Source organism: Thalia democratica, chromosome 4 (genome assembly GCF_965202585.1).
Source record: "Thalia democratica chromosome 4, ktThaDemo2.hap1.1, whole genome shotgun sequence".
Taxonomy (NCBI): domain Eukaryota; kingdom Metazoa; phylum Chordata; class Thaliacea; order Salpida; family Salpidae; genus Thalia; species Thalia democratica.
In genome coordinates, this window is record NC_139168.1 from 27,071,082 (window position 1) to 27,094,939 (window position 23,858).

The window sequence follows — 23,858 nt, forward strand, 5'->3', positions numbered from 1 at the left end:
ATCGGCGTTCAAGCGTCTTCCACGGCGACGTAACAATCAGCAGATTTTCCTCAGGTGAAAAGCGTAGCTGTACCCTCCACTCACCACGATCCTTTCTTTGAAAACGGCGCATGCCGCCTGGTTTCTCGCCGCACCCATCGGAGCGACTTTATTAAGTTTAACAGCTAAAAGTTTAACAGCTTATAGAGACATTAATTTCTCTCGAAAATTTATTAGTTTATAACCAGTTCTGTTTACATAAAATGATATCGTAAACAAACCGAATGACTTTCACTGAGCAGTTTTAAAATTCTACAATCATTAAAACTTATAGAATATAGACTTTTGATAATTTTTTAAACCAGTGAGAATTAAGTTTACCAAGTCGCTAGGTAACCAGAAAAAATGAATGTTCGTTTAGCTTACTGACTTGTAAATATAATACAGGTATTAAATACAGATAAACTGTAAACTGAATTTACTACAATAATTTAAGTAGAATGATAAACTACAGAACAATAAAATACAGAACAATAAAAATAGTTGAATATGAAACAGTTGTAGTTTGTTGAACAACAAAACAAAAGCTCAATTTATTTGGTCCTAAGACCTGGTGCACGAAGAACCTTTCGGTTATCGAGTCGCACACTAGGGATACCTATTTAATTCTTAGCCAGAACGAATACAGATATACTGTAAACTCAACCACTACAACATTTAAAGTAGAACAAAAAAATGCTAAAATTAAAATCTAAACCAGTTTAGAAAAATAATGTAAAAACGTTTGTATAGAACTCTTTTTTTAGTAACTAAATAACGAAATTGACGTCGTTATATTGTAAAAACAGTCTTCTAGTTTTGATTATGATTTTATTATCTTGTATTAAAATTTTTAGTACTTAAAAACTAATAATTATGACTTCGCAACAAAATAACTTATGAACTACTTTAATAGTTTTTTTAATCAAATAACTGTTTACAAAATTAAAATAGGTTTTTTTTTAATTAAATATACTTTAACAAACTCTAACGAAAAGTGATAAAGATTATAGTAAATCAAATATTTAAAAGAAAGAACTGATAGATTTGTTTATTTGATTTTTGTTTAAATATTTAAAATTAAACTTAAGTAACTTATTTTGTGTGTTTTACTCTTTAAATTGTACCATATCCTTTGAAAATAGTTTAGTTTTGTTTACAACAGTATTACTTTATAAAACTAGCGTTTTAACTATTCTTAACTTATAAAACTCAAATTTTTTTTAAGTGCTTAATAACAGTATAGTAATATTGTAAATTAATTAAAAAATCATATTTATTCAATGGAATATACGAAAGTTTATTTTTACTTTAAATTCTAAAGTTCAACTAAAAGCTTTGTATAAAAAAGCTTGTTATTTTCAGATCTTGGCTTAAACTTCAATCGCATTTAAAACTCATATATATTAATAAAATATTATTTATTTATTTTAGATAAATATGTAATCGATCTATGTAAGTATTGTTAAAAGTTTAAAACAACTTGATAAGATTAGTTTTACTGAAAACTCAAAATTTTCTTTTGATAACATGGTGTTTTGTATAAATAATAGTTTTTCGTTTTTATGTTTTATTTTTGATAGTAAATAAAAAATGTCTTATTTTATTATTTTAAACAGATCATACTATTTTTTATACTTCAAACCTTATTTTCTCTTTATATTTTTCAGAATCACAGTTTAAAGTTTAAATCTACTTATTGTATTTTACCTAGTTTGTCAATTAGAGACTACAAACTAGGTAAAATACAATAAGTAGTATTAATAAATCATAAGTAAACCTAAAGTACTTTTTTATACTTTAAAAGTTAATAAGAATTGAAATTACTATTTAATAAATTTATGACACTTAATCACAAAGCATTTAATCACGCCGATTTTCTCATAATAAAATTCTAATTGACTTTTACCGTTTTTCGTAAAACTTTAATTTACATATAGTGTTACAGTTAAAACAGTTTAAAGACTTTTTATGCAGACACTTATAAATTATATCATAAAAATTAGTGTATCATATGTTTTTAAAACATAGTACTTTTAGATTTGTTAACGTAGTTGTGTAGACTTTAATAAAGTTTCTGCACGAATTTAAGAAATATATAAAAAAAACTTTGTTGGAAGTTTAAAGTGTGTAACTTTTTTTTTAGAATTTTTTTTTATTTCTTTGTTATAAACAGTTTAGCTCCATACCTAAATATAAATTCTGTTCTAGCCTTAGCTAGTAATATATGTATAAACAAAACTAAATATAGTTTTCGTAGTATAACTATAAAAGTTTTTAATTTATGTTAGTTTTTTTTAGTGCTTGTGGTATATAACTTACATTTCGTGTAAAAAAAAGTTTAAGTCAAAAATAAATAGCTCTAAGATGCTTAGAAGATACTTTATTAATCATATACCACTTTTAAATGATACTGCTAATGATAAAACAGTTTAATTGAATTCATTCATTTTTAATTATTTATTTTTCTTAGCTATCTCTATAGTTGTAAAAAAATTTAAGTTGGTCAAACTAGAATTTGTTTTCATTTAGTTTCGATTCTTGCTTTATTTCTAAACAAATTACAAACAACTTAACAAGTTAAAAACTTTGTAAGCATAAGGAAAAAAAATAACTGAACATATAGTATACACTTTAAAGATTTACAATTAAAAAAAAAAGAAACAAAAACAGTTTAGCTCAAAATAAAACATAAGTTATAAACCTTAAAATATATTTGAACAAATTTTTGTAAGTGAGTCTAACCTTGTTTTTTAAACATTTAAATTTATTTATATTCCTTAAGTAAATTTTATGATTTTTCTAAGTTATTTGAAATTATATAATATTTTTTTAAAACTTTACTAACTTTTGCTAATTAGAAGTAAAGTACTAAAATAGAACAATGTGTGTTTGCTTTATAAGAACAAGTTATATGGCAACTACTAATTAGCACGACTTAAACATCATTGAAGCCTTAAATTTTATCGTTTAGAAAAGTGTTTCAACCACTGTTGCAAGTTAGATAGAGTACAAAACTATCAAGAACATTCTTGAAAATAGATAGTTTTTAAGTGTGTATATTTTCTATAGTAGCAAATATTTTTACAATTTTAATTACTTGACGGACTTACACTTTGTCAATTCAACGTTAACAGAGCTCACAAAAACTACATGAATTTAATAGTTTTTTGCATGTTAATAAAATAAAAACTTAAAAAAATTTTATAATAACAAAAAGTTATTAATATTTTTTATTTAGTTAAAGAAATCTGTTAAGTTACTTATGATACATTAGAAACTGTTATAACTGCAATTTTTAGTGTAAAACTTTTTTACAATCTAAACGTTTTATATAAAGTAAACTTTTTGTACGTCTAATAATCTATAGTTTAAAAAAAAAATGTTTAAAAATTATCTTTTATTCATTTAGTTTCAAAAAGTAAAAACAGTTTATTAAATATTAGCTTTAATACTCTTTTATGTATGAAAATACGGTTTAAGTTAAGTTGTATACATCATATAAGAAAAAAAATTTTTAAACTATAAATTAAAATAAGTATGTGAATTTTAGTTTTATCTCATGTTAAAAAAAGTTAGTTTGCTTTTTCGCTATTTTTTTACAATTGCTATGTAATTAGACAATAAAATGTCAGAAAAATATAATCATATACACATTTTTCAGCAGCTAACAAAGTAATAAAAAGTTTTTTAAATTAAACTTAATTTTTTTAGAAATGAACTGGTGAGTAGTTTTAATTGTTATTCTGTTATTTTTATTTTTTGTATCTCACTAAATTCAAATTACAGGATAAACTATCTCGTTTTTGGAATCGTCGGGTGCGTAGCTCTCATTATTCTCATTTTGTTGGTGCTGATATGGTATTACAGGTACTCTTACACGAAAAGTGAAACTGAACATTTTGAACTCTCAAGTCGGAACAGCAATGCCGACAACGTGCTACACGATTGAAGGTTTTAACGTTCCATAAAAACAATTAATTTTTTGCGTAATAAATCTTAAATTTTTGTATTCTTTATCACTCATTGCAATCGAAATAAATCTCGAGAAAATTTTGTTTTGATTTTGATTAAATCAAAGTAACTAATATTAGATTTTGTGTTCCGAAAAAAAAACTGTATAAGTACCTTAGTCAAAAAAATCTCTTAATTAAAATTATTAGTAAGTTATGCTGCATATCTAATAAATTATTCAGTTTCATTTTAAACCCTTTTTTTAAATAAGTTTACAAAAATACAAATTCCCAGCAACAACTTTGTATATCAAAACAAAAGGCTACCGACTAATTTTAATGAAAGCTAAATTATTTAACAAAAAGCCTTATAAAAATGGTACAGCATGTTTATTGTGTACAAAGCAAAGTCTGCTATTAAATCTGGTTGCAACGGTTCCAACTTAACTTTTTCAGAAAACGTCAACAATCAAAAAATTGTTTAAACTGTTGTTTTTGAAATATCTGTTTCAAAAAAGTAGCCTTCGACAGAAAATTGTGCGCCACAGTAAAAGTCTTCCAAAACTATTGTTTAGTTACCAGCTCCGACTAATTCCATTTATACTTCTTCTAAACTAACTTCTTGACATAATTTCGAGCTAATAAACTCAGCTGTGTTTTTTCACAGTAAAAGTACAGTTAGATTTTCTGTTATTTCGAATGTATGTTTCGTATGTAAATGTTCAATGTTTTTTTAATCCATTTGATATTTTAAACGATCGTCTTCATTATTACAGTTCAGTCATTCCGTTGTTTTAGCTTGTAAAATATTTAAATGTTTTGAAACTAAACTTTACGAAACACAGTTTTTAAAATCTAAAAGAAGTAAAAATACATAGACTTAACACAACTTTTTTTTACTAACTTTTCAATGAATGTCAATTTAATTTTCAAAACTTATTCAAAGCCTTACAGAATAAAAGTTTATGTTTATTGTTTTACTTTTTGTGTAAAAACATTATTTATGGTATATAGGTGCACAATAACAGATATATTTATAACTTATTTTACTAAGCTTTTTATTGACAAAGTTTTTTTAAGTAGCTTCATTTAATGTAGTATTACAACTAATTTTTAAACTAGTGAAGTAAAGCTTTATAACTAAAAAGTTTTGTATTTCAAGTAATCTTTGACTATTTTTAAAACTAGTAATTTGTACATTAGAAATATCCTATAGCCTTTTAAATTTTGGCTTTAAAAAAACACTGAAAGCTTTCAAGGTATTATTTTTAATAATTAATTAATCCAAAATTTTATATGCAAAACTAAGTTGTACCCTTTAAGAGATCTTCAGTTATAATTTAAATCTTATTCAATCAGAGTTCTATTCAAAACTGTACACTGTAAATAGCACATTGTATTTAAAAATTCAAAATACCCATTATTTTTCAATTCACTAAACTTCCTATGCAGAATAAATTAGATTCTATGCACTACTACACTGTGCATAGATGCACAATATATAGACTTACACGCTATGTGTACTAAAAAAATGCTGGCATAGAAAATATGCAAGTAACATTATTATAGATAATTGCAATTTTACGCTTTATTAATTTGCAATCACACAATATTTTTAACTTATAATAAGATAACAGTATACAAAATACAAACATCGCGGTAAGTTTGAATTTACCCAGAAAAGTTTTGTTATGGCTAAAGGGTGATTTAAAACATTAGGAAAAGTCTTGAATTTTAATTTATACTTTATAACCCTTAAGCAAAGTTATAACAACTTGTGGTAACTAAAGTAGTTATATTTTGTTTATATAATTTACAAAAAAAATATATCTATAAATAAAAAAAAAGTTATTAATTTTGTTTAAAATTTTAACTCCTATCTGTAGCTTCCCTAATTTTACATATTAAGCTATTCAAAAAGTTTTAGTTTTTTAAAACTAAAATTATAATAACTTAACAATTATTTGCTCAGGACTTTTATAATCGTTAAAGATGTTAACTTACTTTGTGAAAAAATACAATCAAATATAAACGAACTATTTAACTTTCTTTACACTAACTCAAAAACATATCGAAGAAATAAGTAAAACAATCGAATTGGAATGTTCTAATTAAAACTTTTTATTTAAGCTTTGCTAAAACATATTTAAATAAACTACATGAAAACAAGCTAACTCAAGCTAACTCTATCTGGTAACGATCTAGTTTTACTAAGGTATGCTGCCCGCACTAAGCTAAGTATAAAAGCGCCTCAACAAAGTTGGTAACAATCAGCAGTTCTAACCAAGTTTTGCTATTTAGTACTCTTGCTTTATAAAAACCCTCGAATAAGCTAGTCTTGTAAATAAAGTGTTTTTTGCTTAGTTTTAGATGTAGTTTATTTTACACACAGTTGCTTGACAGTGTGTAACTGGAAATAAATGTAATAAGAAAAAAAAAATTAAAACGCTCGATGAGCGTTATTACAAAAGTTAGCAGATGATACATGACTAAACATGATTAGTGTTATTACAAAACAATTACAAAGGCAGCTTACGTTACATAAAAAAGATATAAATGAAAACGCTTAATCTTTTTGTTGTTTTAATTTTTCTTAATAGATATTTATAAAAAAAAAGTTTAAAAAAGTTACGATAACACATAAGATATTCAAGTACTTTAAAATATAACTCACTTTAGATCAATTTTAAATAATACTTTTCTGGTAGAAAACATAAGCTTATTAACAAACTAAATAATAACTTCTATTAATTTTAATTATAAGTTCAAAACCTTGTATACGTTTAAAATTCGGAATGTCAAATGTTGCAAAAGTCAAAAAAAAAGTCATACTGTGCATTAGAACTTTAACATAAAGATACTTTTTAAGCTTTATTTTAGTTCTGAATAGCGATATAAAGGTAAAGACGTCAAGATTTATTTCATGTACGCTTGGCCCGCGAAATTCTTCTCTTTCAAATCTTTCCCATTGACAAAAAAGTTTCCCTACTCTATGATAAATGAAAAATATATAAATGAAAGAAAATACAATTACTAAATGTAGTTTAACATATTAGAAAATTTTGACAATTTTAAGTTTACTGTAGCTGGATCCGGCCGGTTCCTATTTTGAAAAACACTACAAATTTGTTATTTATTCTTTAATTTGTCAAAAAAACTATACATATTTCTAGTGATCTACCAAATACAAAAGTTTTGAGATTTTTAAACTAAGGAACAGAACTTTCCAAGTACATCTGGAAATTGAAAAACAACAACCTAATTTAAATTTAAAAACAATATGCTATGAACTAAACTAGGAACATTATGAATAATATTGGAGAGTTAAAGAATGTAGGCAAGATCTGTAAAACCTTCAACCTGGAAAAAATTGGCACAGCGTTTGCTGACATAAAACGAAGTTTAAACAAAAGACAAGAGTTTTTTTACACCTGTCCGCACTTTAAAAATACAACTTTCAAACTTAGCGTATTTATAGCTGTAATTTTGTTTTTGCTCGTTAATCATTACAGTACCTTTATTTATAAAAGTCATTCTTGATTTGTGTTGTTCTGAATTGGTAACAGTTAACATCTCATTTAAGTTTGAATAGTTGACGACATTTTTTTTTCAACCAAGAATCTGTACAGCATATTTCAAAGTAATGTTTGTAGTTTGTGAACTATCTATTTGTTTATATTTATATTGAGTAAACTTAAATGTTCCTATAGCCCGTAGAAAAAGTGGTTATAAGCACGAATTGATCCCCACAGAATTTAATTATGTTCATTGAAAGTTTTTGAAGTTTGACTTGATATTAGTACCAAGTACAAAACTTTACTGTATGCTTTTTATAATGTAAAGACATAGAAATTTTTTTTAACCCAAATGAACCTAAAACTATCTTTTAAACTAGTCAGTCATTTTCTTATCGCTGAATACTTAATCTTACGTATCTTAAGCCTAGTATAGCTTTTGTTTTGATATTTTTTGCTTATTACATTTTAATTAAAGTATATTAAAACAAAATACACTTTTAAATACGTTGTATCTGACAAGTCTCTAGTTAATTTAAGTAGCAAACGCGTGTAATAAATTTAGAGGACAACTTTTATTGTTATGAATCTAAAGTCGCGTATTATTTTCTACTAAAATGTTTTCTATTAATTCACGAACAATACTAGTTCTATATGTAACCACTACAATATTTTTTGTTTAAGTAGCTGTATGCTTTTATGAAAAATAAAAAAATTTACAGTAAATTCTTTATTTATAAAGTTAGAGTAAAAATTTATACAAAGCTTGTGTTAAATTAAAAACAGAGGAAAGAATAAGATTTAAACTTAATAAAGCAAACCACCGAAAATAAAGATTAGTTAAACATTAATATAAACCTTTTATGCGAATAGCAATAGGTTAGGAAACAAGTTTAATTAACAATACGTAATTACAACAATAAAATATTTTTTTTTAGCTGTGTACGACTTCACTAGACTGAGAGTTGTAGCAACTGATCGTTTTTAAAGATTTCAGCTGTGATCACCCTGAAGCCATTTGACGTTTCTTGCTGGACCAAAACCTTTAGAATTTTTAGCATTGATTCTAAGTATAATGGCTTGTGTCAGCCAAAACTTTTTTTTGCCCATTGCCTAGCTGACAACTTAGCTCAGTTCCGTAACACACCCTGACAAAACTCATATTATATTTCCGATTTTCTGATATTTCGGTGTCCAGCTTTATTGTTGGTAAGTTCCGATTGGTGGCAGTGCGGCGATTGCTGTGCAGAATTCTGTTTAAATTTTTATATTATTATGTGAAGCATTCTAAATTTAATGCAAAATTCACTATTTATTTTTGTGCAAATTAGTCTGACCAAAAAAAAATGTAGTAAAATTCAAATATTTTAATTTAAGTCAGTGTAAAACAGAAGGAAATTTAGTATAAAACAAATTTGCTGAATTTAAACATTTATATTTTAAGCTGTTATGATTAAACTTAAACAACAGTTAGTAAAAAATAAAATGAGTATTTTATTTACTTTTATCTCATTAGTCTTTAGTTTTTACCAACATTGCCCCACTTTTTAATCTTCACTTTGAAGTTACTGTGTCATTTATTAGTCCTGAACAATTATGTTATTCTGTATTCAAGTGGTGAACAATTCAATAACCCTAAGTCTCCTTAGTATGTACACCAGGTATTTAGACCAAATTTTTTTATAAATATAAAATATAAATAAACAATACTAGGAAGTTATCAAAGTACTATTTTTCAGTATTTTGTTTTTCCGTTTATTTATGTTCACTTTGGTGTCTACAATCAAATGATTGAATTATTGATGTATTTTTAAGGGCATAGGTGGAAAGGGGTGTAAGAATTAAAAAAAAACTAAAAAATTAAAATTTTATAAAAAAAATAAAAAAAATAACATTTTTTTTTTGTTTTTTTATTTAAAATTTTTATTTTTTTTAGTTAATTTGAGTTTTGTTCTGACAGAATTTCCCAAATATTGCAAGGAGCACTTTCTAAAAATTTGAGGAAGTTATCTCAAAAAACGGAGATAAATTTTTAGTGACTTAGTTATTTGCAGTTTTAGTTTGCTCTTCCCATAAGGATCCTATTGTTGCCTCCAACTTTGACCAGCTATATCTCAAAAATTATTTTGAATTTTTAAAATCTGTAAAAAGCATTTTGTAGCTTAGTAAACTATATAAAATAAGATCAAATTTCAAAAAAAAAGGTGTTAACTACCCTATGCCCTTAATGTTGTAGGCAGGTACTTGCTTGGAGATTTTAGCTTTATGTTTTTTCCACACTATGTGGTTCTTGGTGTGTGTATTGCAAAACGAAATATCACCAATGGGTTTTTTAAAGTTAAAGTAGATAGTTTTTTTGGATTGCTTTAATATAATTTTTTAAAAAGGGGTTGGAAGAATTACATATATTGTAACTCATTTGTTTGATTGTCAAAAAATGTTGAACTTGAAGTGAGACTGATGCTTTTATGCAACAAAATTAATTACCCATAAAACTCTGAAAACAGCTTAAAACCAATGTGTGACCTGATAGCACAGGGGTCCTAATGACTGCTATTGAAACTCTCTGAATTGAAAGCTGCAAGATTAAAACTCAGTGGTAAACAAAAAAAAACTTTAATAAGAAGTTAATTTTTACTTTTATTGTTTAAAAACTACCTTAATAAAATAATTGTCAAGTTTAAAATTCATCTGGTTTAATGGGGGACCACTTAGTTCCTACTTGCTACAATCCAAAACCCCTTACAAACTAAGGGGGTAAGAGTGATAGTCAGGGTTGCCAAAAAACCTGGAATTTGATAATTTAGGCTAAAAAACCTAGAATTTGAGAAATTTTGTAAAAGACTATTTTAACATGTTCATTAGTAAAATTTTGTGTTGACACAAAAAATATATCATACAAATAATATTTTTTTGTCATCATCAATTATTTTTTGTTAAAAAAAAACACTTAAAGTAGCTTTACCGTATCTTTTCAATGTTTTTATACTATTTAACACAATTTCTTACTTTAAACTTAACTTTAAACTAAATATTGACCCAAAAATGTGTACATTTAAAAACCTGGAGGAAAATTGCCAAAAAAATTTGTCAACCCTAAATAAAATCAATTACAAAATAAATATAAAAGAAACAAAATAAATAACATAACAGGCTAATAAGTAAACAAAATAAAAGTAATTTTTGGTGAGAATTGTGAGTTTTTTATAAAAATATAGATGCTCAACAATATTTATAATATTTTGTGATTTTTTCATTGAATTTACACTTACATTTACTACTAGGTCCTAATTTCCAGAAGGTGTTTTCAAAAAGTAAAGACATGATAAAATATGCATTAAAAGAAATACTCATCTGCTTAGTTATGTAGTATATTTTTATTTACAGTTAGGTACAAAACAATGCACCCACATTTATTTATGATAAACAATGTCTTTTAAGGAACTTTATTAAATACTATAATAACTATTTACAGATCACGAAAAAAAAAAAACAAAGTCTTCAAAGCAAAGACAAAATATTATAACTTCTGGTTACATTCCAATTTTGATCTACATTAGGGTACATCTGTTGCCCTGACCTTAGAGTTTAGCTTAGTCTAACTTTTTGTGCTGGCAAATCACTTGTAAAAACAAAATAAAATAAGCTTCCTAGTTTTTACCACCATCAAGCTATTTACATTTTTCTGAAAACAACCTCTATGTAAATTGTATGGGACCTTAAAATTTTGACCATTGTGTTTTTGGCAAAATTTTTTTTTACATGTAGCAATCATCACAAAAACACATTCTATGTGATTTCAGACAATTTGAAGAAAGTTTCATTGATGAATTTCTTGTTTTTTTTCAAAAAATTAAAAATAACAAAAAATTATAAAAAAATGGAGAAAATCTGAAAAAATGTCTATGAAACTTTCTTCAAATGGTCTGAAAACACGTAGATTTGTTTTTGTGATGATTGCTACATATAAACAAAATTCAGCCAATAACTTGAAGGTCAAAATTTTAAGGTCCCATACAATTTACTTAGGGGTTGTTTTCAGAAAAATGTAAATAGCTTGAAGGTGGTAAAACTAGGAATTTAATTATTTTTGTGCTGTCTATTGATGTGATTTCCCACCTACAAAAAAATTGACTCAGCAAAATTCTAAAATTTTCATTTTTAAGGGGCAACAGATGCACTCTAATATACATGCAAAAGTTCATCATGATATTAGTAAAAATAATATGATTATTCGCTTTTATTTTAAACTAAACTTATAATAAAAATAAAAAATTGATAACTTAAAATAATATTGGCCATAAACATTTCATTTATATAAGTATAACTAAAATGAAAAAATAAAGTTCAAATTATTTTTAAAATAATTCTAATATAATTTGATTACTTCTATTTAAAACCTCAAATAAATTTCTTTAAAACAGTGGCCACCATAAACACAGTAATAAAATTTTTATATATCATAATGTGTTTGTCGTGTAAATGAACATTTGTTTTCATAATATTTTAGAATTAGCTGTTGGTAAGTTTTGCATTAAAATTTTGACTTTTCACCCAGCAGTGAATCTTTTTATAAATAAAATGCCAGATAAAAAAGTAAAATTTGCAGTTGTTTGCTCAAGCAACATGAATAGGAGCATGGAGGCCCACAGATGTATGAAGTGAGTTTGTTATAATTCACATACTTTATTCCAATGTTACTGTTTAAAACTAGTAATTATTTTTTTAAGTCATATAATTTGTATAATGAATTTTTTAATAGCTAAAATACATTGTACATTATGATAAAAAAACAAAAAAAAAATTTTTTGTTTATTTTATTTTATAATTTTTTTTTTTATATTTTGAAATTTTTATTGACAGAATTTTTTAGATATTGCAAGGAACATTTCCTAAAAGTTTAGGTAGTTATTTCAAAAAACGTAAGAGGAGATAGATTTTTAGTGAAATAATCTTTTTTTGTCATTTTATTTTGCGACCTATTGTTGCCTCAAACTGTGGCGCGCTATATCTTAAAAGTTATTTTAACTTTTTAAAATCTGTAAAAAGCATCTCGTAGCTTGCTTATGACTCTATAAAATAAGATCAAATTGTGAAAAAATATTTCCTCCTCTATGCCCTTAATAATTTATAACTTAGTTTTATCCTCTAATAAGGAACTTATTGTACTTCCAGAGTTAAACTGGATCTATCTCAAAAAATAGTTTGAAGTATTAAATAATGTAAAAAACAACTTGTAACTTAACTTAAACTGTTTAAAATAAAATTAAGTTTTAAGAATTGATTTCCTACTACTATACATTTTAAAGTGTTATTTTATCAACAGAAAAAGCTAGAATTACTATAGGCCTTGGGGTATCCAGGGTTTCCAAAACACCTGGAATCCTGAAAGAAACATTGAACTCTACAATTTAGTTTAAAAAAACTTGGAAAAGCGTGGAATTTGAGAAATTTTGAAAAAAACCTGGAATTAATTAAAAAAATCATTACATGTTTAGTAATAAAATTTCAATTGAACACAAAATATCTATCGAGTAGATAAAAAGTTTTTGTTATCATCAAACATTTTATTATCAATAAACAAATTTAAAGAAGTGTTAAGATATCCTTTCAAAGTCATTATACACATTTAACACATTTTTACCTTAAACTTAATTTAATCTTAGAATTTAAAAATAGACCCTAAAAGATGTAGTTTGAAATCCTGTAAGAAATGTTTAAAACCTAGAAAAAATTTGCCTAAAACTTTTGGAAACCCTGGGTATTTAAATTTTTAACTCAACTTGGTTTTGTTTATACATATTTCACTAAGATGTAAGTTGCTTATTAAAAAGTTCAAAGTAAGCGTTGAGGTTTACAGATCATAGTTGGAGAGTTTTATAAGTTCATTATCAAAAGACAGGGTTGCCACTTTACCAGGAAACCTTGAAAAACCTGGAATTTGACAATTTAGGCAAACATAACCTGGAAAAACCTAGAATTTGAGAAATTTTGAAAAAAAAACCTGGAAAATCCTAGAATTTTTAACAAAAATCACTGAAAAAACCTGGAATTCCAAAAATTTTCATATGCTCAGTAGTAAAATTTTGATTTGACTCAAAAAATCTATCATATAAATAAAAAAATTTTGTCTTAATCAAAATTTTTTTTATATAAAAACATATTTAAAGTAGCTTTACATTATCTTTTCAATGTTTTTATACTATTTAACACAGTTTCTTACCTTAGACTTAACTTTAAACTAAAAATCGACCCAAAAATGTGTACTTTAAAAAACCTTGAAGAAATTTGGAAAACCAGGAAAAACTTTTGAAAAAACAAGTGGCAACAGTGAAAAGAGCAAAACAAATCAGAAAAAATAATAATTTTATTTATATTCATTTTCTACAGTTTTTAATCAGCTCTACTGTTTAATTTACTTTTTCTATACCACTAAATAGTTTCTACACAAATAAAAGTATAAAATAAAATAAAAATAATTTAAAAGTAAATTAACTTATCTTTTATCAGAAGTATATTTTAAGAGTATCCCAAAAACTCTTCTTTAGCTTCAAAAACTAAGTTTTAGTAATTATGTTTAAAAACTGATAAGTTTATTTATGTGTTAAAATACACTTTAGTAGTTTAATAGTTTAGATTTAAATGTATAAAATTGATATGATTAGTTAGCAAAATAAAATCGTTTGAAAAATTGAAAAGTTATATTTATTCAAAGAGAAATGCTTTAACTAAAAATTAAAACTTACTTGGTAGTTGCAACAAAAATATTATTTAAGGACATAGGAGGTGTAAAACATTTTTTTTGTTATTTGCTTAAGTTTTTATTAAGCTACTAGTTAACTAAAGCTACTAGTTACTTTTTACAGCTTGTTAAATGTAAGCAACCAAAGTTAGAGTTTATCAAGGTTGTTAATTGAAGGTACAATCTAAAAAAGAAAAAGTTGACTGTTTTGCTAAAAATAACTTTTCTATCAATTTTTGAGCAATTGTTATTTAAATTTCTTAGAGTAATCTTGAATAAATTTTGAACAGCTCTCATGAAACAGATTTCTTAGTTTTTTATATTTTTTTGTTAATTAGCAAAAAAAAAACTTTTTTTATTTTAGTTGTAAATTTAAAAAATATATTTTATTTATTCTGCTTCCTACTATTTGTTAATTATATTAAAAACAACATTTCCTGAAATTTTGAAGTATATAAATTTATAAATGAAGGAGGTGATAGATTTTTAGTGAAGTTTAAAAATTCAGTGAAAACAAGCAATAAAAAACTTGTGTTCTATACAGTTAAACCTGATTTATTTTTCAAAACTTGTTTTTTTGTTTTATAAAAAGCATCTTTAGTCTATACTCTTAAGCTTTCAAATGAGAACCAATTTAAAAAAAAAAGGTTGGACATCCTATGCCCTTAAGTTTATTTTTTATTCTTCATTTTAGTACACGGTTGTTATCAATTCACTCAAAAGGCATAAAGGATCTAACATTAAAAAAAAAACATTAGCTTAATGTATAAATTATAAATCAGTTTTTATAGAAAAAAGTTTGTCAATTAAACTTTTAAATATAGTCATTTTTCTAAAAAGTTACTTACACAAATCTACAAAATACAATCTTCTGTCAATCTTCTTAAATACTTGAAAACTTACTGAAAAAATTATCTAGTTTTTTACATTTAGAGCTAGATACCTTAAATTGCCAACATTTGTTTATTATCAATAAATTATAAAATTGAACTTTATTATAACATATTTTTAGAAAATTCAATGAATTGAAAATCTAATTTTATGGTCAATAAAAGAAAAAAGCTTTACTCAATTATTTAATTTTGAAAACTGGAATTTAGAAAAATTTAGTAAAGATTAGAAATTACTTCTGGTTTAGATTTTTCTAAACAACACCAAGATTAGACTTTAAAAGGTGTAAAATTATTGTTTAAAGTAGTTGGAGGAAATAAATTTAAAGTGAAGAAGTTTTTTTTTGCTTTTTTAGATTGTCCCTTTCATAAGATAGCCAAACTTTGATTGCTTTTATCTAATAACCTACATGAAAATTTTAGAAGCAATGAAAAGTAAGTGGTAGCTTAGTTTTTGATGTAATACTAATCAAAAAGTGTTTCACCCCTACTATGCATTTAACATAATTCATAAATAGTTATAATTCAACAGTGCAGTATTATGAGTTTATTTTTACTTATATATTCAAAAGAAAACCTTGGTGTTTAATACTTGAGTAATAGTACCCAGGGGAAGTTATTACAAACAAATTTTCTTGATTTATATTTATGTACTTTACTTGTTTTTTTCAGGAAAAGAAAGTTTGATGTCCAGTCATTTGGCAGTGGTACCCAGGTCAAACTACCAGGTTCTTCTGCAAACAGGCCAAATGTTTACCCATTCGACTGGAAATATGCAGATATATATGATGACCTCAAGAAAAAAGATAAATACTTGTTAGTTTAGTAGATTTCTTGTAAAATATTCTATACTCTTTATTTTTTAGGTACATAACCTTTGTTCTCATGAAAGTTTTTTTTATAGTAACAACTGTAGTATATTAATGTTTATTAGTATTGTGCTGCTAACTTAATTTTATTACTTTAAATATGTTTGTGTAATTTAAGAGCATTGGAGTTTAGAAAAGTTTTGTACAAAAATTTACACTAAACCTTATATATAACTATAATTGTATACTATGAAATACTTTTCGCAGAATAAAAAATATTTATTTACTTTTGACATATTTTCAATTAAAATATATTAAACATATTGTGAAAACTTTCCAATATAAACTTAGAGGAAGTTATTATTAATTTTTAAGTAAGTAGTTACAATATAGATATCTTTTAAGTAGTTTTATAACTATGGCCATAGGGGGTTCCAACACTTTTTTTTACAAAAAATGACATTAATATTTATAAAGAAGTTTTAAGTACAGTCAGTTTTTATAAAATTTAAAAATATCATTTAAATTTTGGGATATTTTATTTTTTGTAAAAAGTTTCCGATACAAACGTATGGACCGCAAATTTTTTGGGGTAAATTTTCTTGGAAATTTAAAAAATATTAAAAGTCTATCTTCTCCTTCATTTTTCAAGCAATCTTCTTCATATTTTCAGGAAATGTTCCTTACATTATAAGAAAAAAAGTTACTTATGAGTTTTAATAAATTTAAAAAATTAAAAAGTTTTAACAAAAAAAAAGTGTATTTCTAAAATACTTATTACAGGGTTTGTGCGCGTCAGGCTAAGTCAGGCTAAATCAGTTTTTTTGAAAAAAGTTGAAAAACGTCAGGCTAAATCAGTTTTTTTATTTAAAAAATTGAGAATCTCAGTTTTTCTCAGTTCAAATGTTTGAAAATTTTTGAATAAAATAAAAAGATAAATCTTTTTAAGATCAAATTGAAATGTGAATTGATTTCTAGATAAAAATTTAGTTATCAAAGGCAAAATCAGTCATTATTTCTAAAAATAAATTCTTAAAACATTATGTTGAATCCCTAAAAAAAATTTAAGAATCTTCATTATTTTGTTTTGAGTAGATTATATACATCATGATTATGAATATTCAAAAAAAAAAAAACAGTTTAAACATTACAGTTTAGTTTAACAACTTAGCTGTTTGTTTGATTTTGTTTACATCAGCTTTGTTTTTCAGAGCTTAGTTGGTTAAACTTTTTTAATTTCTAATTTAAAGGCTTTATACCAAATACTTTTTAGATTAAAAATCTTAGCAGTTAATTCATATATTTTACTATTTGTTTAAAATTATTAGAGATATTCACAACACTAAAACTTACCTTTAAGATATAAATACTAAGTTTTGTGGGAGTACAAATTTTAGGTACAATTCATTTTTCTTTACAAGAACAAATATTTTAGGTTTTTATTTTTAATTTAAGTGTAAGCTGTTTAAATCTGATCCGACATCAACAATCACTGTATTTATTTAAAGTTTAGGATTTATAGTTATGTTTCAATTTTAAGTATTAGTCAAAATACTAAATTAAACATTTTTTACTTATTTTAATACTTGTGTAAGCGTTTCATTTTAAATTTTAATAAAACACGACAATGCACTTCGTTTTATGATTAATCTTTCGGTTATAATGTTATTACTTATTGCTTAATTAAATTGAGCAATTGTGTTTAGTAATATATATTAAATTTTTACACAAGTAATAGATTAGATATAACACATATTTTAGAATTTATCACTGAATTTGTTATGTTAAGGGCATAGGGGGGATCAATCACCTTTTTTCATAGTTTAGTCTTATTTTATTTAGTTTTAACTAAGCTATTAGTTGGTTTTTTCAGTTTTTTAAAGCTCAAAATATTTTTGAGATAAAGCTGGTTGAATTCGAAGGCTACAATGGTACTAATCAAGACCCCCCAATACCTAAAACGACTTCTAAAAGGGATTTACTTTACTTTGAAAAAATGTCAGACTAAATTGGTATCAGTCAGGCTAAATGGAAAAAAATTCGCGCACGAACCCTGTTATTAATACTTAAACATTTTTAAAGTCGAAAGTAATATTTTTTTGTACTTGTATAAAGATTAGACTGTAAAAGTTTGAAGAAGACTGCTTGAAAAATGGAGGAGGAGATAGATTTTAGATAAAATAGTCTTTTTTGCTGGTTTAGTTTTTACTTCCCATAGGGAACCTATTATGCAGCCCAACTTTGACCGGTAACATCTCAAAAACTAGTTTTAATTTTTTAAACTTGGAAAAAGCAACTTGAAGCTAAGTAAAAACTCTATAAAATAAGATAAACTTTTATAAACATGGCTTACCCACCCTTATATATTGTAGTAACTTATTTAACAACTTTGTCTATAGCAGTTTAGTTTTTAATAAGTCAAATGAAATATAACTTCGATGTACAATAATATTAACAATTAAACTGGTAAATACATTAGATTTTTATTTTAAATCAACTTATGGGTGTTTATGTTGTTTGTTTAAGATTTTTTGTAACCTAAAAACGCTTTAAATTTAATTGTAAAGATAAATTATTGAAGAAAAAAGTTTTGAGTAAACATTTTAATTACCATAAATAAATAATAAAGTTTTATTGGCATTAAATGAAAAACAATATATATGAAAACATTATAAACAAATAAAAATACTTATCAAAAAGTTTTAATGGTAATAAAAGAAATTACCATAAAGTTTTTAATATTTTTATAAACAAAGAGAAATTTTCTATTTAAAAATAAAAAAACTTTGTTTTGTTATGAAAAAAGTATTATAAATCTTAGCGCATAAATTAGGTAGTGTTTATTTAACCACAGTAAAACAGGGTAAATGTCATAACTAATGTAGACCTTTTTAAATTTTGTTTGTTAATTTTTATTTCCCTTATTTTACCTATTGATTTTCTGTTAATGAAATAATTCAAAAGTATACACAGAAATGATTTGATATGTTCTACATTAGTTTTACTTTTTAATTTTTTACAAACATTTTACTAATTACTACTACATTTTAAGTATTAAGTGAAAAACTTTTTGTTGTTTGATATTAAAAATTTATTTTTGTTTGTGTTTATAAGTAAAGCTGAATTTACCTAAATTTTGTATTAAGTAGTTTTTACCTATATTTTTCTAAAAACTTTGTTTTAAAATTTGTTTGTGTTTTAACAGCCGTTTATTTTATTGCATTGAAAATGTATAATAAATAGATGAAAGCTTTGTAAATGGTAGCTCGGTTTGTATTTCACTTGACAGATTGTTTATGAGCTATATTATAGCCTTTTTGATTTGATATTTAAAACTACAGTTATCTGAAATATTAGTAAATTCTTTGTTGTCTAATTTGTTTTTTTGGATTTTGTTCTGACCCTGGATACGGCTTACTTGATTCTACATTAGTAAAATTAAATATACTATTACTGTACCTTAGGGTGCATCTGTTGCCCCGACCTTGAAAATAAGCTTGGTCTAACTTTTTGTGTGTGGCAAATCACATAAAATAACACACAAAAAATAGCTTTCTAGCTTTTACCATCGTCCCTCTAATTACATTTATCTGAACCCCTATCTAAATTGAATGGGACTTTAAAAATTTAAACCCTCAAGTTTTCGACTGAAGTTTTTTTTCAACACGTAGAAATCATCAGAAAAACACATTCTACCCGTTTTCAGACCATTTGAAGGTAGTTTAGTGGAATTTTTTATTTGATTTTCTGTACATTTTTGTGTTTTTTTTTTCGAAAAAATCAATAAGTAACTGAAATTTTCTTCAAATCGTCTAAAAACGTGTAGAATGTGTTTTTGTGATGATTGCTACAAGTAAAAAAATCTTCAGCCAAAAACTTGATGGTCAAATTTTTAAGATTTCATACAGTTTTCATAGGGGTTGTCTAGAAAAATGTAGTTAGCGCGACGGTGGTAAAAGTAAGGAAGCTAATTCTTTCTGTCTTATTATGTGATTTACAACGCACAAAAAGTTAAATTAAGCTCTACTACAAAATTTAAATTTTTTGGGGGCAACAGATGCATTTTACTATACATAAGACATAGTCAGCGTTTGATAACACTTAAAATATTAGTTATTGTATTTATAACTTTTATAAAAGGTTAGTTAATGATTTCTTATTATGATAACATGTGTTAGTTAATTTTATACGTTTTCTATATTCAATATTTACTTAAAGTAACGTTTTTAAACATAGACAAGTAGAAGCTTTAAATGATTGTTTTAAGTATTTTTTTTAAGTTTTACATTTGAAGATAAACTCCAAACTGGTTTTATAACATCTTATTTTGAGGCAAGTTAAAAAAAAATTATAACTAAATATTTTGTTTGTGATTCTAAATAAGGAAATGTTCAAATACAAATTTGTTTCAAGTTACTATTTGTCTGTAGATTTTAAATGATTCAAGATAAGCAAAGTGCGGTATTCAAAAGATGTCAGATAGAAAAAGTCGCACTTGAAACAACTGATTCACAAATTTAGTTTTAACACAGAAACTCAAACGTTGCAGGTACACGCAAAACGGGGTGCTGATGATGTTGGACAGGAACAGGCGCATCAAGGAAAGACCCGAGAAAATACAGAGCTGCCCCGAAAAATTTGACGTGATTATTTCGCTTGACGAGAGGGTGTACGATCAAATTGTTGAAGGTGTTTGTCTCTTGTTGTTTAAACAAGTATTTCATGAAATTATAATAAATATAATTAGCTTTAAAACTGTAAAGGTTAAAACTAGAATTTTGAACAAAAATCATTTAAAAACATAAAAAAACCTCGAGTATTAAACAATTTTTACATATTAATTAGTAAAATTTTGGTTTGACACAAAAAATCTATCATTAAATAAAAATATTAGGTGTCATCAAATTTTTTTTTTTTTTTAACAATGATTTTATACTCTTAACACAATTATTAACCTTAAACTTAACTTTATACTAAAAATAGACCAAAAATGTGTACTTTTAAAAACCTTAAATAAAATCATAAAACCTGGAAGAAATTTCTCAAAAATCTGTTGCAACCCTGTTAAAACCTATCTAACTAATACAAATTTTAATTACAATATAACAAACATTATTATTTTTAAGTTTGGTTTTAGTACTGTTTTTTTTGTAAAAATCTTTAACATTTACGTCACTCATTAGAAAAACAGTTTATTAATTAATTTCATTTAGCACATCGTCAGAATAAGCTTGCTAAAAAGTAAAAACTGATAAGAATATGGTGTGAATTTAGTTTTAATTAGTTTTAGAATATAATGACTTTTAATTGTCTAGCTAAAAATAGTTACGTCATTAAAAGTTAAAAATAAAACTCTGTTTAAAAGGTTTGTAATAGAGTTAAATTATTCTTCATTAATTTTAAGTTATGTTTAAGACAAAATTATTAGTGTAAAAATTTATAAGATTGTATAAATTTAATTGAAACTAAATTAAAAAGTACATTACCAAAAACAACAATGCTACTAAAAACACTAGAAACACGCTGTTTATGAAGTTTTAAGTTGTAGAAATCTCTTTGTTTACAAATTTTCGTCTTGCAAGTTCTTATGAACAATGATTATAGGACTGAGAGATGGTAAGAGTTAATATGAACTTTACAAATAGCGTGTTACTGTTTCTAGTGTTTTTTGTATTATTGTCGTTTTTTGTAATGTAAATTTTAACTTGGTTTCAAGTAAAATTTCTACCATCTTATTTGTTTTTATTCTAACAATTTTGTCTTAACAACAACTTCAAATTGGTAAAGTATAACTTAACTCTAATTTAAACTTTTCAAACTGATTTTTACACTTTACTCTTTATGACGTAACTATTTTTAGCTAGACATTTAAAAATCATTATATATAACTAAATTTACAACATATTCTTATCAGATTTTTGCAAGCTTATTCTTGCAATGTGCTAAATGAAATGAATTAATAAAAAAAAATTGAAATGAGTGACTTATGTTAAAATTTTTTATTATACAAAGCATATTCTTAAAATTTTATAAAAGTAGCTTATTTATTTATACTTAGAGATCTGACTAATCTAAATAAATACTATATTATTATACTCTTAGAGCTTTTTTGAGACTCCGTAGATCTGTTCTTGAATTTTTTTGAGAACAGTGAAACGCCGTTAGTCGGAATAAAGTTTTAACACGAAAACATCTGTGGTGAATACTATATACATATTTATTAGAACTTGTTAATTAATATTCATTTTTTGGTCAACTAAATTATATAAAACCAATTAGTTTAATTTTATCAATTAATTTACTCACACAAATATGACTAATGTAAATAAGTACTACACTCATCAAATAATTAGTTTTATCAATTAATTTACTCACACAAATACGACTAATGTAAATAAGTACTACACTCATCAAATAATTAGTTTAATTTTATCAATTAATTTACTCACACAAACATGACTAATGTAAATAAGCACTCATCAAACAATTCACAGATTTTTTACAAAGGAAGTCGGCGACGTACAAGCAAGTGCACATCATCAACATCAACGTGGAGGACAACCACGAAGACGCAACCATCGGCGCATTCGTTGTTTGCGAGCTCGCCAAGAAGGTTTGTTGCGAATTGGTTTATTACTTATTATTTTTTTATTCTTAGACTCCGTAACCTTATAACGTTTTTCTGATATTTTAAATGGACTTTTTACGCTAGATCTTATTGAAAAAAAAACCCTAAAGCTCCAAAAGATGCATTTGGTGTTATCTTGGTTAAATATCACCGGGTTTTTTTAGAAATAAAATAAAAGCGTTTGGTATTAAAGTTTATATCGTAAGTAATTAATTATATCATAAAATTAAAAAACCGTTTAGTTCAATTCTATTATGACGTCGCACAAATAGAATAATTTGGCAGATTTGCAGGCAATCAAAAAGCAATAATGTTTATTTTTCAATATACTACATTACTATTTTCATACAGTTTTAATTTAAACAAAAATTTTATAAATTCAGATAGAAGAAAGCGGGGATCTCGACGATGACATGGACGAACTGATCCAGGATTTCGAAGAGAAGAATCCCCACAGAAACAAAATATTCCACACCGTCTTCTTCTACTGAGTTTCGTTGTTGGGGAATTTTGAGTTATGGGTTTACGGAACCAGTTTAGGTATCTTGTCTTCACTGACGAGATTTCGTTTGGGCGCAGCTGGTGGGCATTTTAAATACATTTTTGTTGCTTGGTAGCTTTCAAATTCGAACTATTACTAAGTTCTCCTTTAAAACACTTTTATAGGTAGCTGATGCGCTTATGTGTACTGAAATATTCTTATAAGCTATTATAATAAAATAAAACCACGTTGGTTCATAAAGTGTTATTTGCATTTTATTTTTTTTACTTTTTAGACAGCTATTTTTTACTTGAAAAAGATATTTCTAAAATTGGTAAATATTTTAGGTTTTACAAGTTGAAATATCTTTTTGAGCTGCTAAATAATAAAATATCTACAGTTTTTTGTTGTTGGTATAAAACTGAGTTGCTAGTTAGGAAAATTTTTTAGTTAGGTCTTTTTGATGTTAAAACTTTTACTTTTTTTTTCTATACTATTAAGTTGTACAAAGCTCCTAGCAAATTTAGTTTGTTTTCTTTGTTTTAAAAGTTTTTCAGCCAAAAGTTTTTTTTAATATAATTAGTTTTATAAATTTTTATACTAATAAATATTTTTTTTTTTAAACTTAACATCTTTAGGTCAAAAATAGAATATGTGTTTTTTTTTCATTTTTAAAGGCTTATTTTTAAAAATAAATATAAAATAAAAGCTACTAAAATACCTGGATAAGTTAGAATTTGTGCTGTAAATTTTTTCACAAAACTTATGAGATTATTATTTGCCTTAATAAGTTTTTTATTCTTACTTTTTTTTTAATTTTTA

At 24.9% G+C, this 23,858-nt stretch overlaps 1 protein-coding gene across 1 annotated transcript; it reads left to right on the forward strand.

The window, feature by feature from the left end:
- Nucleotides 1-12,048: 12,048 nt before the first annotated feature.
- On the forward strand, nt 12,049-23,325 carry LOC145834071 (RNA polymerase II subunit A C-terminal domain phosphatase SSU72-like). The gene is made up of 5 exons (XM_082941405.1): nt 12,049-12,147; nt 15,791-15,934; nt 20,477-20,616; nt 22,422-22,540; nt 22,939-23,325. Exons 1-5 carry the CDS (start codon nt 12,068-12,070, stop codon nt 23,044-23,046), a joined length of 591 nt encoding a protein of 196 aa, XP_082797531.1. The 5' UTR covers nt 12,049-12,067; the 3' UTR covers nt 23,047-23,325.
- Nucleotides 23,326-23,858: the final 533 nt, after the last annotated feature.